The following is a 19255-nucleotide window of genomic DNA, read 5'->3' on the forward strand; positions in this document are numbered from 1 at the left end:
TTAAGTCTCTTCAGAATATTTTACATCAAAAAAATTACAGATACAATTTTCAAATGAGATCCTCAAGCAATCATGTGTGTCTGTAGGTTTGGGTGTGTTTGTTCCATGCCAGGTATATCCTTAGGAAGAAAATTTTATTTTGAAATAGAAGCTAAAAAAAATAAATTTTGGTCACATCTAACTCCAAAAATAGTTCCCAAGGAAACTAAATTTGCTTTCATTTAATTATGAAATTTCTACATTTTCATTGTTCCTGAAGTATTTGTTCCAAAGCATATACCTGAACTAAATTATCAACATATTAGAATGGTCCACATCTAATTAAACCTTTTCATTATTTTTCATGAATTGATGTGATATGTTGTCTTCTTTAGGTTGCCTTGAAAGCAAATCTGAGGCAAGGAATTGGGTGCAAAGAATTTATTTTGTAGATGATCCAGGGAGCAGGAGTTGGGGAGCAGGGAGCTTGTGACATGGAAGGAAAGAGGCTAATTTAAGGACTAGTTATTATGAGGTTGCCTCCCTGAGAAACAGGGAGCTCCAGTCCAGGGGACTTCAGCAGAAGCTCTTGGAACGCGTCCTCAAATTCTCTGACCAAAGGCAAGAGGCTGGAGCGTTGCTTACTCATTGGTTGAAGTTTGTCCCTGGGGGCCTTAAACCTGCTCTTCTCAGTTGCGTTTGCACACAGGTCAAGCTGCCTTCCAGGGCTCCAGGGAAGGTCAAGGGGAGAAAGCAAGAAGTCCTTGGTGGTCTACCCAAGCGGAGATGCTGTTGGTGGAAGATGAACTTGAACATCTGTCATCTAACTGTTCCGAATGCTTTTATTTGGTTGTAACTCTGGAAGTAGTTACTCAATATGTACCCCCGATCCAAGGTGTCTTCTTTTACGTCTCATTTCCCTTATCCTGGAATTAGGAGGTTTCAACAGACCTGCATGGTGAGTTATACTCTGCAACAGCAATTTCACCTGGAAGAGAAAAATTGTTATGAGAACAGTCTCACAGTATTGTTCAAGAAATAAGCATCTTTGCTTCTTAAGTCTGTTCAGAAACAAACTCTATGCTAAGTAATTTATGCTACTAAAACAGTTTCTCTGCACCACAACTTTCATATATATTGATACTCCTCCAAATTACATTGCATGCATACATATATAATCACTTTAAGTGTTTCGGGTATACATTTAGTGTATAATACATGTGAAACATGACAGGTTAGAAAGTCTATAGTATCACAAGTGCTGGAGAGACAGTGAAAACAATCAATCGAGTCTTTGGCAACAGGTAAAGCTACACTTACCAAATGTTTGGGTACCCAAAGTTTGTAAGTTACTGTTAAGTAGTTAAGCACTTCCTTGTTTGGCTGAAATATTTATCACTATATCATAGATAGAACAGTCTTTTTTAAAAACTAAGATTGAGTCATTTATTGGCTGACATAATCTGACTTGAAAATTATTTTCATTTTTTGGTTAATAAAATGATTAGATCTATATTCTAATTTATTAATATGCATAATATTTGAATCTGAGGAATGCAGAGTGCTACAGTTCAGGCAAGCCTCAATTACAAGTAAAGAGACACAATTTATCCTCCTTGCTCTTATTCATGTTGTGACATAAGTGACTTTCAGCCTTGGTTAAAACAACAACACAACCCCAATAAAACATGGTTAAACAAAATAAAACAGAAACCCCAAATTACCTGACAAAATATCTCTTATCATGTAAATACATATATATATTATTCAAAAATTCCTTTATACTTGGCAATAAATGGATAGATAGATGATCACTAAGTAGATAAAGATACAGATGTCTAAAGCAGTCTGCTAAAGGTGAGCAGCCAGAACAAGTTGATTCATCAGTCAGCCAGCCTCCAAACAAGGGCCTGCCAAGCCCCTGACCTTTGAGTGAGGCCACTCTGGGTAAGACAGCCAGTGGCCCCCAGTGGACCTCAGCCATGGGTGGATTTGGAGCAGAGCTCAGCCAAGCCAGTCCAGGCCAGCCAGCCTGGCCAGTCTATACTATTATGAGGAATAATAAATAATTGTGACTTTAAAAAAATAACCTTCCTCTAAATATTTTCACTAAGACATTTCTGTCATCTTCAATAGTACATAAATTTCTTTCTCTAATCAGATAAACACATAATGTCTGTCTTCTAATCAACGCTAATGCTTTAACAGCCTCTATGTCAACATTCGCAGCCCCTAGTTTTATGTTGCCTGAATCTGCAATTTATTTGCCTGAATCCACAACTTATGTAATGGACCAAAGATTTTGTTTCCAGTAAGTTTAATTAAACACTTTTGTGAAAACCCTGGTTATAAACAATCATGTTGATTGTGGGAAGATGGTGCTAGATTAACAGACAGAGCTCAATGCTTTCACAAAAACTTCAGTCAAAGAGCCAAAATCTGTCTGAGGCACCTGTTTTGGGGGACAGCAGACCTGTATGGTGCTATACAACTCCCAGGAGGTGACAGACAGAGAGACAAGGAGGCTGAATGCCAAATGTTAGTTACCAAGACCCTGCAGTGGATGGTAAGGGCTCCCCTCACCCACTCCCAAGGTATTAAGTTGGGGTAAAACCCAGGCTCACTGCAGCCAACTGAGAAGGGAACAGACACCATCCTGCCTGTCAGTGCTTTCAAGGGAAAAGGGAGGAAGAGTCAGGGGGCTTTTCTTCAGTGAACTCGACCAGCAGAGCCTGCTTTGAATCTCTGCTCTGGAGATTCAACACAGGAACACAGGAAAGCCAAGACAGGAATACCTCCACGGAAAGGTGTGCTGACAAGTGCCATCTCCTGTCTGATCTTGAAATGGCAGGGACAAAAATCTCAACTCTGTATCCTGTCCCTGGGAGAAAATCTGTACACCATTAGTGAATTCCTGTTCCCATGTTGATAACTTAAGTCTGGCAATTTTAAAGATTTAGAACAAGTTGAAACAAATATCAAAGAAGAGCTGTGAAAAACAATAGGCAAGAGAGAAATTGGCCATCAGAGTAAATTCACCAATTCAGATGCCTAGACATCAGCAAAAACTTCCAAACCATACTAGGAAACAGGAGGAGATGGCCCGACCAAAGGAACTAACCAAATATCCTGAAGAGAGAGAGGATTTGAGACAAGTAAATGGTGATAATTACACAACTCTTCTAAATCACTTTAAAGAATTTAAAGAAAATATGACTAAAGAAATGAAGGCTATTAAGAAGACACTGGGAGAGCATAAAGAACAATTTGAAAGCCTGCAGAGAAAAGTAACAGATCTTATGGGAATGAGGGACACCATGACTGAGATTAAAAATACATTAGAGGGAAGCAGACTTGGCCCAATGGAAACGGCATCTGCCTACCACATAGGAGGTCCATAGTTCAAACTCCGGGCCTCCTTGACCCATGTGGAGCTGACTTATGCGCAGTGCTGATGCGCGCAAAGAGTGCCATGCCAAGCAGGGGTGTCCCCCACATAGGGGAGCCCCACGTGCAAGGAGTGTGTACCATAAGGAGAGCCACCCAGTGCAAAAGAAAGTGCAGCCTGTCCAAGAATGGCGCCACACACACGGTGAGCTGACCCAGTAAGATGACTCAACAAATAGAGATACAGATTCCCGCTGCTGCTGCTAAGGATAGAAGGGGTCACATAAAGAACACACAGCAAATGGACACAGAGAGCAGACAATGGGGGGAGGGGAAGAGGAAAAAAAATACATTAGAGGCACATAAAAGCAGATTTGAATTGCCTGAAGAGAGAATTTGTGATTTTGAAGAAAGAACATCTAAACTGGAAAAGACAGGAGAACAGAAAGAGAAAGGATGGAAATTATGGAACAGAGTCTCAGGGAATTGAATGACAATGAGAAATCAACGAACATTTGTGTTATCCATGTCCTAGAAAGAGAAGAGAATGGAAAAGGGGCAGAAAGAATATTTGAAGAAATAATGAGTGAAAGCTTCCTAGTCCTTATAAAAGACATAGATATCAATATCCAAGAAGGACAACATGCCCCAAACAATAAATCTAGATAGATCTACCCTTAGACACCTAGTATTCAGAATGACAAATATCAGAGATAAAGAAAGGATTCTGAAAGCAGCAAGAGAAAAACAAAACATCGCATACAAGGGAAGATTGATAAGATTAAATGTGGGAAGCAGACTTGGCCCAGTGATTAGGGCATCCGTCTACCACATGGGAGGTACGTGGTTCAAACTCCAGGTCTCTTTGACCCATGTGGAGCTGGCCCACGTACAGTGCTGATGAGCGCAAGGAGTGCGTGCCACGCAGGAGTGTCCCTGCGTAGGGGAGCCCCATGTGCAAGGAGTGTGCCCTGTAAGGAGAGCCACTCAGCACAAAAGAAAGTTCAGCCTGCATGGGAATGGCGTCACACACATGGAGAGCTGACACAACAAGATGATGCAACAAAAAGAAACACAGATTCCCGTGCTGCTGACAACAACAAAAGTGGACAAAGAAAAATACACAGCAAATAGACACAGAGAATAGGCAACTGGGGCAGGGAGGGGGGGGGAATAAATAAATAAATAAATCTTAAAAAAGATTAAATGTGATGTCTCATTAGAAACCATGGAGGCAAGAGGAAAGTGGTATGATGTATTTAGGATTCTAAAAGAAAAAACTGTAAGCCAAGAATTCTGTATCCAGCCAAACTATCCTTCAAAAGTGAAGGTAAGTTCAAAGTCTTCACAGAGAAACAAAAACTGATAGAGTCAGTTTCCAAAAGACCAGAATTATAAGAGATACCAAAGGGTGTGCTGCTGCCTGAAAGGAAAAGAAACAAGGACAAGAGTTTTGGAGAAAAGTTTCAAAATGAAGATTATTAGGAAGGGTAAACTAAAGTTTAAGAAGACAGATAATAGAACAGTTTGACAACAGAGAACCAAAGAACTAAACGGATGAAGTAAGTAATGCCCTCTACAGTAATAACATTGACTGTTAATGGACTGAACTCTAATCAAAATGCATATGACTGAATGGATAAAAAAATATGAACTGTGTACATGTTATCTACAAGACATCCATCTCAGATGTAAGGACATGACCAAGTTAAAAGTGAAAGGCTGGAAAAAGATATTCCATGCAAATAGTAACCAAAAAAGAGCTGGACTAGCATACTAATATTGGACAATATAGATTTCAAATGCAAAACTGTCATAAGGGATGAATAGGTCATTACATATTAGTAAAAGGGGTTATTCACCAAGAAGAAATAAGTATGCTAAATATTTGTGCACCTAACCTGAATGCCCCAAGATATGCGTAGCACACACTGGCAAACTGAAGGGAGAAATAGCTGTCTCTACAATAATAGTTGGAGACTTCAATACACCACTCTTAGTAATGGATAGAACATCTGGACATAGGATTAAAAAAAGAATACTTGAATAATATGATAACTGAGCTAAACCTAGCAGACATCTGTAGAGCATTGCAGCCCAAAACAGCAGGATGTACTTTCTTTACAAATGCTCTCCAAGATAGACCATATGTTGGGTCACATGAAAAGTCTCAATTAATATAAAAAGATTGAAATTATATAAAACACTTTTTTGATCCTAACAGAATGAAGCTGGAAATCAATAATGGATAGAAAAAGGGAAAATTCATAAATATATGAGATTAAACAACTCTTAATCATTAGTGGGACAAAGAAGAAATTGCAAGAGAATTTAGTAAATATCGAGACAAATGAAAATGAGAACACAATATATCAAAGCCTATGGAACACTGCAAAGATAGTTGAGAGGAATAGTTATAGCCTTCAATGTTTACATTAAAAAAGAAGAAAGAGCTAAAATTGAAGATCTAACTGTACACCTAGAAAAACTAGAAAAAGAACAGCAAACTAATACCAAACCAAGGTGAAGGAAAGAATAGTAAAGATCAGAGCAGAAATAAATGAAATTGAGAACAAAAAACAAAATAGAGAATCAACAAAACCAAAAGTTAGTTCTTTGAAAACATCAACAAAATCGAGAAAACTTTATCTAGCCTGACAAAGAAACAAAGAGAGAAGAAAGAAAGAAATAAAATCAGATATGTGAGGTGCGTCATTACCCAGGCTCCCACTGAAATAAGATAGATCATAGGTGGATAGAATGAATAACTATATGTCAAGAAGCTAGACAATGTAGAGAAGATGGACAAATTCCAAGAAAAACAAACCACCTACACTGGTCCTAGAAGAAAAAGAAGACCTTGACAAACCAATCACAAATGAAGAGAATGAAACAGTCATCAAAAAACTCCCAAAGATGAAAAGCCCAGGACCAGATGGCTTCAGAGATGAATTTTACCAATCACTGAAAGACAATCTAATAACTATATTGCTCAAGCTCTTCCAAAAAATTGAACTAGAAAAAATACTACCAAACTCATTCTGTGAGGCCAACATCACCCTAATATCAAAACCAGATAAAGATACTTCAAAAAAAAAGAGAAAATTACATATCAATATCTCTAATGAATATAGGTACAAAAATCCTCAACAAAATACTTTGAAACAGAATCCAAAAGCACATTAAAAGAATTATACACTATGATCAAGTGGATTTTATTCAGATATGCAATAGTGGTTCTAAACAAGAAAATCAATTTGTGTAAAAAATAACATGGATAAATTGAAGAATAAAAATCACATGATCCTCTCGATTGATGCAGGCATGGCATTTGACAAAATACAGCATCCATTCTTGATGAAAACGTTGCGAAAGTTAGGAATAGAAGGACGTTTTCTCAATGTGACAAAGCGTATATGTGAAAAACCTACAGCTAGCATTGTACTCAATGGTGAAAGACTGAAAGTTTTCCCACTGAGATCAGGAAGAGAACAAGGATGTCCACTATCACCATTGTTATTCAATATTGTGCTAGAGGTTCTAGCTAGAGCAATTAGGCTAGATAAAGAAATAAAAAGCACCCAAACAGGAAAGGAAGAAGTAAAACTTACACTATTTGGTGATGATATGATCCTATATCTAGAATCTCCTGAAAAATCCCCAAGATACTTACTAGAACTAATAGATGAGTTCAACAAAGTGGCAAAATACAAGATCAATACACTAAAATCAATAGCATTTCTATACACTACTGATGTGCAATCTGAGGAGAAAGTCAGAAAAAAAAGTCAAATTTTAGGAATAAACTTCACCAAACATAAAGGACCTGTATTCAGAAACCTACAAAACTTTGATAAAGGAAACTGAATAGAACTTAAATAAGTGGAAGGATATTAGGTGGTCACAGATTGGAGGACTAAATATCATTCAGATGTCTATTCTATCCAAATTCATTTACCAATTCAATGCAATTCCAATAAAAATCCCAACAGCCTTTTAGGCAGAAGTGGAAAAGTCATTTATCAAATTTATTTTGAAGGGTAGTGTCTCTGAATAGCCAAAAAGATCTTAGAAAAAAACAAAGTTGGAGAACTCTCACTTATCGATTTTAAAGTATATTTCTTAGTTACAGTGGTAAAAACAGCATAGTACTAGCATAAAGAATGACATAGAGTCTAATGGAACAGAATTGTGAACTCAGAAATAGACCCTCACTTCTATGGACAATTGATTTTTGACAAGGATGTCAAGCCTTCCCAGCTGGGCCAGAACAGTCCGTTCAACAAATGGTGCTGGGAGAACTGGATGTCCATATCCAGAAGAAAGAAAGAAAGAAGACCTGTATCTCACACCTTATACAAAAATTAACTCCAAATGGATCAAACAATAGCCATAAAACTCCTAGAAGAAAATGTAGGAAAATATCTTCATGATCTTGTGGTAGGCAGTAGTTTCTTAAACCTTATACCCAAAGCATGAGCAACAAAAGAAAAAAATTAAATGTGACCTCCTCAAAATTCAGTACTTTTGTAGTCCAAAGGACTTTGTCCAAAGATGAAAAGGCAGCTGAGTTAATGGGAGAAAATATTTGGGAATCACATATCCGAAAGGGTTTAATATCCATAATATACAAAGAGATCAGACAACTTAACAATATAAAGACAAACCACCCAATTAGAAAATGGGCAAAAGTCTTGAAAACATGAAAGTCCAAAGAAGAAATACAAATGGCAATGAAACACATGAAGGGAAGCGGACTTGGCCGAATGGATAGGGTGTCTGCCTACCACACGGGAGGTCCGCGGTTCAAACCCCGGGCCTCCCTGACCCATGTGGAGCTGGCTCATGTGCAGTGCTGATGCGTGTAAGGAGTGCACTACCACGCAGGGGTGTCCCCCGTGTAGAGGAGCCCCTAGGGAGAGCCAGCCAGTGCAAGAGAAAGTGAAGCCTGCCCAGGAATGGCGCCGCACACACAGAGAGCTGACACAACAAAATGACGCAACAAAAAGAAACACAGATTCCTGGTGCTGCTGATAAGGATAGGAGCAGTCACAGAAGGAACACACAGTGAATGGACACAGAGAGCAGACAACTGGGGTGGGTGGGAGGTGGAAAGGGGAGAGAAATAAATTTAAAAAAAATCTTTAAAAAAAAAAAGAAACACATGAAAAAATGTTGAACATTGCTAATTATTAGGGAAATGCAAATGAAACCTACAATGAGATATAGTTTCACACCTATTTGACTGGCCACTATTAAAAAGTTGGAAAACTGTAAATATTGGAGAGCATGTGAAGAGATAGAAATGCTTATTTAATTTTGGTGGAAATGTAGAATGGTACAAACACTGTGGAGGCCTGTTTGGCAATTCCTAAGGAAGGTAAATATAGACTAGCCATGGGACCTGGTAATACCATTGCTAGGAATATACCCAGAAGAACTGAGAGCAGAGACATGAACAGACATCTGCACGCCGATGTTAACAGCAGCATTATTCATGCTTGCCAAGAGTTGGGAGACAATTCAGGTGTCCATCAACTGATAAATGGATAGACAAATTGTGGTGTATATACACAATGGGATATTATGCTGTGATAAGAAGAAATGAAGTCATGAAACATATGACAACATGGATGAACCTGGAGGACATTATGTTGAGTGAAGCAAGGCAGACACAGAAGAACAAATACTGTATGATTGTGCTTTTATGAACTAAATACATTGTGTAAACTCATGGAGTTAATAATTACAGTATAGATCACCAGAAGATGGAAGGAGGGTGGAGAATGGAAGGCTAGGGGTTAATCTGTGCAGAATTGGTAAAAAGGTGGTTTGTATGTCTTTGGAAATGAATAGAAATGGTTAAAGTATATCATAATGTTTGTAACTAGTGTGGGTATGACAGTGGTTGACAGGAAAAGTCCAAGTTTATGTATATTACTAAAAGCAAAGCTAAAAAGTAACAGGGACTTTATGTAAAACACGAAAAAACCCATGCCAATTTACAAATGTTAATCTTTAGGCAGAATGTATGATAAAATAACTTCTGGCTAATGCAAATTGGAGTAAACATGGTACTTTAAGAACTGACTGTTCATAAAATAGTTTCATAGATACCATGTTCCTACTTCAAAATAAATTTATCTTGTCATATTAACTTAACATAGCTACAATCTCAAAATTATAAGTACATCTAATATTATCTTGTAAATTTTAGCAAATGCAAGTCAAACTGACAGTACTATTTGTCTTGAAAATAAACATTACCTCTACAGACTAAAAAAAAAAAAAAAATCATATCAATTGTGCCCCTATCTATAGACCTGGTTGTGCCTATAGAGAGAGATATAAATCTCAAGGATTGTTTGCTGTTAACATTCTGAAACATTTTGGGTTAGATGGCACTAACAGTTAAAAGAAGTCAAATAAGGGAAGAAGATTTCAGAAATAGAAATTGTAGCAACAGCAGAGAAAATGAAAATTGGTGTGTGTATATATATGTTTCATTTAATGTAGGATATAAACAGAACACAAAAATTAAAGAAAACTCTTACCAGTTTCATAGTAATCATAGAGTTGAATGGATGCTGGCTTGATGTCAGACACAAGTACTTCTTGTTGAATGGAAAATGAAAATTGATTTGACTTTTTAGTAAGCTGGGAAAAAAAACAATATTGTTAGGCATATTGAAATTTAGTTCCTTAATTTCTCTCCATTTCAAATATTCAGAATTATTTTAACAGTGCTCTTTTGACATTTGTGTTCTTGGGAAAATTTTTAAAAAACAAACAATCCCACAGTGTACCTCTGGCATAAACAATGACAATAAACAAATTATGAGATAGACTTACATTCTCCAGATAGAAATAGATACGAGGGCTTTTGATTTCTACTTCTTGTACTCGGCCATCTCGTTGAAGCTAAAAATGAGAAGAAAAAAATTGTGCTTTAAATACAGGGAACCTGTAATACAAATATCTATTCAAAAATATCCAATTCGGTGGTTTTCTTGCTTCCTTTATAAATAACAGCATTGTTTCCAGATAACCTCAGAAATAAATATTAATCTTTGAAACTCATTCCTTTAACATTTTTGAGAGATCTGTCTGTAGAATATTAGCTGCTAAATTTTCAATAAATAGAATAATAGAATAGAATAATAGTAACTGAACACCAAGTCATCTACCTGTTTTATTTTTTGATAATTTCTTATATTGTATTAACAATGTAAGAATATAACTTTGAAAAACTCAAACAATGTTGTACTATGAAATATGAGATTGAAATTGGAGACTGAAATTTCATTTCTTGAAAAGAGAAAATGTGTCTTTTCTTTTTTTACCAACTTGTGCCCAATGTATAACGCAGGACCTAACACAAACAGTCATCTGTGAAAATTATTTAATTAAAATCATGTAATTATTTACCTTCTCAATAGATGATTTTTCAGGTACAAAGCCTGAAAGCATCTTCACATCTATGACTGCCATGTTGGAAGTTTTGTGCTTTCCATAATACCTTTTTTTAAAAAGTACAAAATATAAAATACAGATAAACTTTAGAAATTATTTAGAAAATCAAATTACCAACAAAAAATATATTTGCATGCAAAACTCTTCAATGAGTTATGGTACAATCTTGAACAGGGTTTTGTGTTTTGCCATATTCCCAAAGCTAAATTGAGTAAATGACATCTGTATAATGGAAATAAAACATAAAAGCATATCTAGCAGAGATTCCAACTTGTGCTTTTGACTTATTTCTGTGTATTTTTATGATCTCTAGAATCTCAAATTTCCGTGAAAAGCAAAGGCTTCAATCAATTAAATTTTTCTTGATAAGATCAAAAAACATGACTATTTTTACCAAATAAGACAATTTATAAGCATTATTAATTGTGAGTCAATGCACAATTTTTGGGCCAAAGCAAAGGCAAAATTCAGTTTTGTTAGCTATTAATTGTCCATTTTATTATAAACTATATAGTGTTTCTTGTAGTGGGACTGGAATAATCTCATAATAACCTGAAATTAATGGTCCTCCAAAATGAAGCAACATAAATTTCAATCCATTCCTAACTGAACCCAGAGTGTTGAACCTGACTGATATTCTTGGTTTGGATCTTTGATTTCCAGAAAGAAGAGGTAGCAATATGTTGTTTTCTGAAGTAGGAATGTTAAGGAAATATACTTCTTGAGGAATTTGTAGAATTTGTTTTTCCTATAGTCTCCTTCTTTCCCTCCTATTTCATATTTTCAATTCACATTTTTTTTCTACCCAGTATTCCCCTTAGGCAATTTAAGTACCATGAAATGTATATCCCTAGGGAATCAAGACAGGCCAACCTCTTACAGAAAATGGTTGGGATGTGGTTTCATAAGGCAGCAGAGAGAGTGACTAGGATACCTGCTTTAGAGATAGAGACATGTCTAAGCCAAGAAAAAAAAGCTATTACCTGGCTGAAATAATAAGGTCAATCTTTGTATCAGATAATCCCCTGCAGATAGCATTGGCTGTCGTCACATAAAGATAAAACCCAGATGAACTCCTGGGGAGCATGATGTTATATTTCAGAGATGACTAGAATCAATACAAAATATATTCTTTATTAGCCACAAGATTACTTTTAAATTTATTACCTGCACATAAACATTTCAACTGAAACTAAAAGTCAAATTTGACTTCTGTGTCTCCTATTTTCTATACCATTAGCAACAATAGTAATAATAGCTGACACTAACTGAGCACATACAATGCACTTATTTTTAAGTGCTTTTTATGTAATAACTCATTTAAACTTTCCAACATCCCTGTGATGTAGATACTATTTATAGCCACTATTTTACAGGAAAGGCACCCAGGTAGAGAGGTGAAGAACTTTTCAAAGGTAAAATAACTTGTCAAATCTCATATAGTAAAAAAATAACAAAGCCAGAGTATACCTATATAGTCTCTTGGATAATTACAATTACCTAATTTTCACCTGTAAGAAATAAAATTACTATAGATCATGTTAGTGCTGCAAGAATCAAGATGAATAGCATGATTGCAATAAAATAACTGAAAGGGAAATTGTAGACTCTAAATCCAGAATAATGCAAATAAGTGTGGTTAAAGATTTAACTTGAACTAATCACCCCACTTCTAGAAATATGGCCTGAAGGAATCCCTGTCCATTTATGCAATAATCTGTGCACACATTCATTACAGCACTATGTAATGGCCAAATTATATACAGTGCAAATGTCCATCAATATTTGACTAATTATACATATAGTGTATATTAAATATTTATCTTGAATGCTAACATAGGTATAAAAACAGATGAGAAATAAGAAAACTATAAGATTAATACTAGTATACGTTTACAAAAACAAACACTGGAAGAACAAACCAAAACTTCAAAAAATGAAAACCATGTAATTATTTTACAAATTCAAAATATTGTCATACTTAAATAAAAAAACAAATCCTGAAATTAAAGAGAAAATGAAATGAATAAACCTAACCATATCACATTTTCAATATAATCACACAAAGGAAAGTACAGAATATAGTTATTTGACTATATATCTTTAGGAGTATGTATTCTAAAATAAAAAATGGACTTTAAAATTCAGTAGTTCCATTTCATTCACTAGTTCCATTTAATAGTAACATTGTTTGTTATTTTAAAACTATTTTCTCGGGCGGCGGACTTTGCCCAGTGGTTAGAGCATCCGTCTACCACATGGGAGGTCCGTGGTTCAAACCCTGGCCCTCCTTGACTTATGTGGAGCTGGCCCATGCGCAGGGCTGATGCGTGCAAGGAGTGCTGTGCCACGCAGGAGTATCCCCGCGTAGGGGAACCCCACGCACAAGAAGTGCACCCCGTAAGGAGAGCCGCCCAGCATGAAAGAAAGTGCAGCCCGCCCAGGAATGGCACCACACACACAAAGAGCTGACACAACAAGATGACACAACAAAAAGAGACACAGACTCCTGTGTCACTGACAACAGAAGTGGACAAAGAAGACACAGCAAATAGACACAAGAGAACAGTCAACTGGGGTGGGGGGGAGGGGAGAGAGACAAATAAATAAATCTTTTAAAAAAACAAAAGCACTATTTTCTCTATATTTTAGGCTAAGCAAATAAATTTTTGTTAATATCATTATAATTTCTTAGTCAAATACTGTAGTATTAAATTTGAGTGGGACTATTTGTAAGAATTCAAAAGATTTAAAACTTTCCGAGCTCTGCCCCAGGGCAAAAACCTATCAGCCTCTCGGTAGTAAAAGGAATACCATCACCAGGCTTCAGTGAAAAATACCATACTCCCCTGAAAAGATGAGGACTCCTTGGCAAAATATGATTCCAGGTCTAGGACAGGTAAAGTGCAAGATGGAACCAGTCCTATCCCTTTTTTCCCAGAGAGAAAGAAGCATCCAAAGATGAATGCTATGTTAAAAGATCATTAATGGCATACTAAAATTTCTCAGTGAAAATTGCTGTAGACTCCATATTTGCATGGTTCGATGGATCACTTCATATATTAATTGCTAGTGGCAATGGCTGAAAACAGCACCATAATTGAAGAACCATGGCTGTCACCACCTAAATCCAATGATCAAATCTGACTAATAGTCAGGTGCCAGGCGATGTGATGAAATAGGAATATAGGCCTAACTTTCAGTTTTAAGAATATTATATAGGGAATGGACAACAAATTAAATGGCACTAAAAAGAAAACAATTTGTTAATTCCAGAATGAGGAACATCCTAAGACAACTGGCCTGAAGTCTTCAAAGTTGATGCTATAACAAATTAACAGACAAACAAAAACAAACAACAAATGGATAGGACTCTTAGTTTAAAGACACTTACAAAGCTTAAAAAGCATAACAACAAATTGTAAAGCATGGTCCTTGATTAAATTGTGGTTTGAAAGAAACAACTATAAAATATATTTGGGGGCAGAGGGTTGACACTTAAAATTATATTATAAAACTATTGTTAATTTTTGTTAGGTGTGATACTGACATTGCAGTTACACGATGGAATGTTCTTTTTGGGGAAGGTGCACTATGATATATTTAGGAGCACCATGATGTCTTAAATTTACTTTAAAATTCACCCCCCAGAAAAAAATGGTAAAGCAAAAATTGCAAAGTCTGAACGTATTCATTATATTTTATTTCTAATTTTTGATGCTAGGATAAAAAAGTCCTGATTTACCTGTACGTATACACAGCCTTTGCCGCTCACTTCCACAGTATATCTCCCCTCAGTTGTTGGTAACGGAATCTGTTGTAGCAGCAAACGGTTCCTGTCATTCACTCTAAAGTCCCTACTGAATGTTTGGTCCTTGAAAATCCTCACTGAATTTTGTCTATTTTTAGTGAAGGTGAGGCTTTGGTACCGGGTCAAAGCTTGGATAGCCACAACGGTATCCTGAAATAATAATGTCATAAATTTTATTAGAATATACTACGTGATTTAGAAATCTTAAGCTCAATATAGCTGTGAATTGCTTAAAAATGATTTAAAATGCAATAACCGTTCTTTTATGAACTACTGTGTCTTGAGCACTGTATAATTTATTGAAAATAAATGGGATTTATGACATTTTCATTTGTAAGATCAACTCTTTAAAATTACGGGAAAACTTAACTCTAACAGAATAAAATGTGAGAAGAGCCAAGGAAATTTTTAAATTGCCTACTGAGTGGCTTTGTTCTACTAGGTATTAAAGCACACAAAAAAGCGAAGGGATCACAGAGAAAGAACAGAAAACCTAAAACGACACCAAAATTTGTATCTTTTTGTTAGACAATAAGAGAGGCATTTCATATCATTGAGGAAATTATTAATTAGATTACATTGAGACAACTGGCTGAACATTTTTAAAAAATCAAGTTGAGTATCTACAACACATCTCTATAAAAATACATTGCAGATGGATTAATTGAAAAGTTATACATTTATCCATAATAGTATACGAAAGTATGGCTATATATTTATATATTTTTGTGTTGAACGCTTTTGTTATCATAGCATTACAGAGAAAAAGCTTGAACGGAATGATTACACTCAGAGAAAATGAAAATAAAATAATCCGTATATTTAAAGCATTATAAAAACTGAAAAGAGGGAAGCGAACTTGGCCTGGTGGTTAGGGCATCCATCTACCACATGGGAGGTCCGTGGTTCAAACCCCGGGCCTCCTTGACCCGTGTGGAGCTGGCCCATGTGCAGTGCTGATGCGCGCAAGGAGTGCCCTGCCACGCAGTGGTGTCCCCTGCGTAGGGGAGCCCCATGCACAAGGAGAGTCACCCAGTGTGAAAGAAAGTGCAGCCTGCCCAGGAATGGCGCCGCACACGGAGAGCTGACTCAGCAAGATGACACACAAAAAGAAACACAGATTCCTGTGAAACTGACAACAACAGAAGCGGACAAAGAAGTAGCAAATGGACACAGAAAGCAGACAGCTGGGGCAGGGTTGGGGGGTGGGGATGGGGTGGAAAGGGGAGAGAAATAAATAAATAAATAAATCTTTAAAAAAATGCTGAAAAGAAAATGAAAATTCGGCAAGGATATGTTACATGCATGTTCAAAGGATAGTATCTTTACTGTATTCAAAATCTTATAAACAATCAAGAAAAAGATTAATAACACTATTAGGAAATCTGCAGATGGTATGACCATGTAATTCATAATGCATGAAATAAAGGAGGACTTTTAAAAATGAAGGCACATTCTACCCAAGTAGAAACCATGGAGAATTATTTTTATACAGAATGTTACTATTTTTATTGTATCAGATTTAAAAAGATTTTTACAAATGATTTTGAAGTTATGTAGAGAAAGGTACTCACACACACAGCTAATAACAATGCAAACTGCTGCAACTTCCCCTAAAAAGTTTACCAATATGTATTGTAATGTTTCATTTTGAGTATTCCTTTATACCGCAAATTTTGCAGGTTGGTATTTAAATTCTCGTATTAAAAATTAAAAGAAATTAGCTTTTGAATAATCAGAGATTGTTACTAGATAAAATACTATTCTCTTCAAAAAGCCTAAAAGATAGCAAATCACAAAGTGACAGCAAGTTTAATAGTGATGTCAAACCCATCTAATTGGAAAAAGTTAACATATAAGCCCAAAGACCAGTACCAGGCAGGTGCTCAATTTTCTTGCTCTGAGAAACTTGAAATAGACAAAGAGTTACCGTCATGGAGGCGAACCCGCCGTAGGCATTCTGCTGCTTTGCCACCCACTGCACAATCTGAGAAGCATAGGTCAGCTCTTCTGAAGTCAGCTGGGGCTTGTGGAGAAGAGCCAGCAGGCCATAACAGGTCGTCTCTATATGTGCAAGTGACGCCCGAGAGAAGAGAATTGGTGCTACCCAGTAGATACTCTCTTCTACATCCCAGTAAATGGAGCCACCTGACCATAAAAGGAAAAGGAGTTACAGAGTGTCTGTGCCAAAGCATGGGATATGTGTAGGCTCAGGTGGGGGCCAATGGGAAATAAAGAAACATGAGGGCATGATAATTATACCACTGCCGGTCACTTTACTTCTTCAGGGTTTGACTGGGAAAAGTCACATGCACTCACCTTCTTCCTTTGCTTTTTTGCTGAGCTCATTGAAGAAGAATGCCCTTTTGTCTTCCTGGCCTGCTAAACCAAAAGTGTAGGCCAGGAGCGCCTGTTCATAGGTAGTGATGGCTCTCTTCTTCCACGTAGCCTCTAAGCACTGGAGACCCTTTTGAACGGCCTCAAACTTCAAAGGAAAGGAAAGAAAAAAAGTTATTCGTGCCCTCAAACGCATATGTGTGAACACATGTAAATGTTCAATCCAGGAAAAAAGTCAGGGCTGGATCTTTTCTGTGTTGAAACGTTGAAAGGGCAAATGCCACATGTGTTTAAATTTCAGTATGGTTCTACCTGCAAGGTTTGATTTGACTAATTAAGAAGGATAGTGATTCAATGTTATTTTGTGGTAGTTACAAGCATAGTTCTAGTTCCTAATAATGTATAAAATGTTGTTGTTGTTGGCATAAAATGTTTCAAGTTCATAAGAATTAAGTCAGGGGTTTCACCAGTGGGCTACGTACTGAGACTGGGTGACCGGCTTCCATCAGTGCAGCAGTAACATGTGCAGTGAGAGAAAGCTCATAGTCTTCTCTCTGAACAAAACAAAGGGTAATATGTCAGTCTCGTAGAATTCAGAGGGACGAATACATTTCTTTGTTTATGCATTATATTCTTCCTTCCTTCCTTCTTTCCTTCCTTCCTTCCTTCCTTCCTCCCTCCCTCCCTTCCTTCCTTCCTTTTTTTTGGGGTAGTGTTTTTCATTTCCACAAAAGGTACTACTTATAAAGTCAGGGAGTATTGAATGAAAATCCAGGGAATTCACAGTGTAGAATCATCACTTATAAAAATAACTTATGGTGGAATGATAGAAATGTTTTGGTAATGGATGGTGGTGATGGTAGCACAACATTGTGAATGTAATTAACAGTACTGAAATATGTATCTGAATGTGGTTTAAAGGGGGGAATGTTAGGTTATATATATGGTAATAGAATAAAAATTTTTAAAAAATCCATGGAACTGCACTATATAAACAGTGAATTATAAATTAAACCATGGACTATATAGTAAATAATACAATTATAAAAACATGTTTTCCTTAATTGTAACAAATATACAAATCAATGTAAGTTGTTAATAACAGGTACATGGGAATACTGTATTTTATGTGTTTGTTCTGTAAACCCATAATTTCTTTAATTAAAAAAGGAACTTGTGAGCCAAAAGGGGTATTTGGAATTAAAGGAGGCAAAGAATTCCAGAAATAATAAAGAAAACACATGCTATAATATTACAGTAATTACAATAGTGTAGTATAAAATAGAAAGGTTGGTCAATGGAATGGATTAGGTAAAGCAGAAAGAAATCCTAGCAAGTATAGAAAGCAATGTAACAAAGTTGGCATTAAAAATCAGTAGGGCATACAGCATTAATTAACAAAAGGTGTTATAAGTAGCGATTTATTTAGAATATAGAAATAAATCATATATAGATTATACAATATACTGAAATACATTCTAGCAGATCAATAATATTAACTATTAATGAATTCAAACTAACCCCAAAAGATAAAAGGAAATTAAAAGGGAGAAAATAGAAATTGAAAGTCAACACCTGAAAAATATTTATCTTCAGAACACCTCGTGTCCTATAAACAAAAATAGAAGTGAAGCACTATATTTTTGCTCCTACATTTGTGAAGATTTTTGTTTTCAGTACTTATTTGTATTACTCAATGCTAACGATAATTCTATGTGTCAGATAGTCTATATATGGTGACAGTAAAAATTGGCACAATTTTACTAGAAAACAATGTAGTGACATTTTTCAGAATCTTAGAAAGAGTCCACTTTTTGATATATCTGTCCTAAGTCAATATTGATCTTGGAACAAATATTTATATGTAAGAATGCTTAAACAATATTTCTTTGAGTTTATAAAACATTACTGTAAGTTCAACAAAAGAGTAATAAACATGTATGGTTGATCCATATGATGGAGTATTACAAGACTTTTAAGATTGTTTTTAAACATTTTAATGTAATGCATGGCAAGGTCATTATAAATAATGTTAGGATTTCATAAAAAGCATACTAATAACTCAGTAGTAGAGGATAATCCCAGTTATAGAAAAGCATGCTTATATATCAGGAAAAAAGACTGAACAAAAAAATGTCAAAAATTTAATGGTAGTTATCTCTGAGTAGTTGACATAGGAATGATATTTTGGTTCATTCTTTATATTAAGTCTCCAAGCTACTTTCAATTAATGAGCATTACCATAACAATTAGGAAGAAAAAGTGAGA

At 35.9% G+C, this 19255-nt stretch overlaps 1 protein-coding gene across 2 annotated transcripts in view; it reads right to left on the reverse strand.

Moving 5' to 3' along the window:
- Nucleotides 1–405: 405 nt before the first annotated feature.
- The window catches only part of LOC111762876 (ovostatin-like), a 62599-nt gene continuing 43749 nt past the window's right edge, over nucleotides 406–19255 (reverse strand). For both annotated transcript variants that reach the window (XM_058282766.1, XM_058282765.1), the window contains 9 exons: nucleotides 17470–17541; nucleotides 16970–17135; nucleotides 16581–16798; nucleotides 14585–14800; nucleotides 11823–11947; nucleotides 10795–10885; nucleotides 10219–10287; nucleotides 9921–10023; nucleotides 406–967 (listed from right to left, as the gene is read on the reverse strand). In XM_058282766.1, coding sequence (XP_058138749.1) covers nucleotides 912–967; nucleotides 9921–10023; nucleotides 10219–10287; nucleotides 10795–10885; nucleotides 11823–11947; nucleotides 14585–14800; nucleotides 16581–16798; nucleotides 16970–17135; nucleotides 17470–17541 — 1116 coding nt within the window. In that variant the 3' untranslated portion in view covers nucleotides 406–911. The remainder of the gene's footprint in view (nucleotides 968–9920; nucleotides 10024–10218; nucleotides 10288–10794; nucleotides 10886–11822; nucleotides 11948–14584; nucleotides 14801–16580; nucleotides 16799–16969; nucleotides 17136–17469; nucleotides 17542–19255) is intronic.

Source organism: Dasypus novemcinctus, chromosome 20 (assembly GCF_030445035.2).
Source record: "Dasypus novemcinctus isolate mDasNov1 chromosome 20, mDasNov1.1.hap2, whole genome shotgun sequence".
Classification (NCBI taxonomy): domain Eukaryota; kingdom Metazoa; phylum Chordata; class Mammalia; order Cingulata; family Dasypodidae; genus Dasypus; species Dasypus novemcinctus.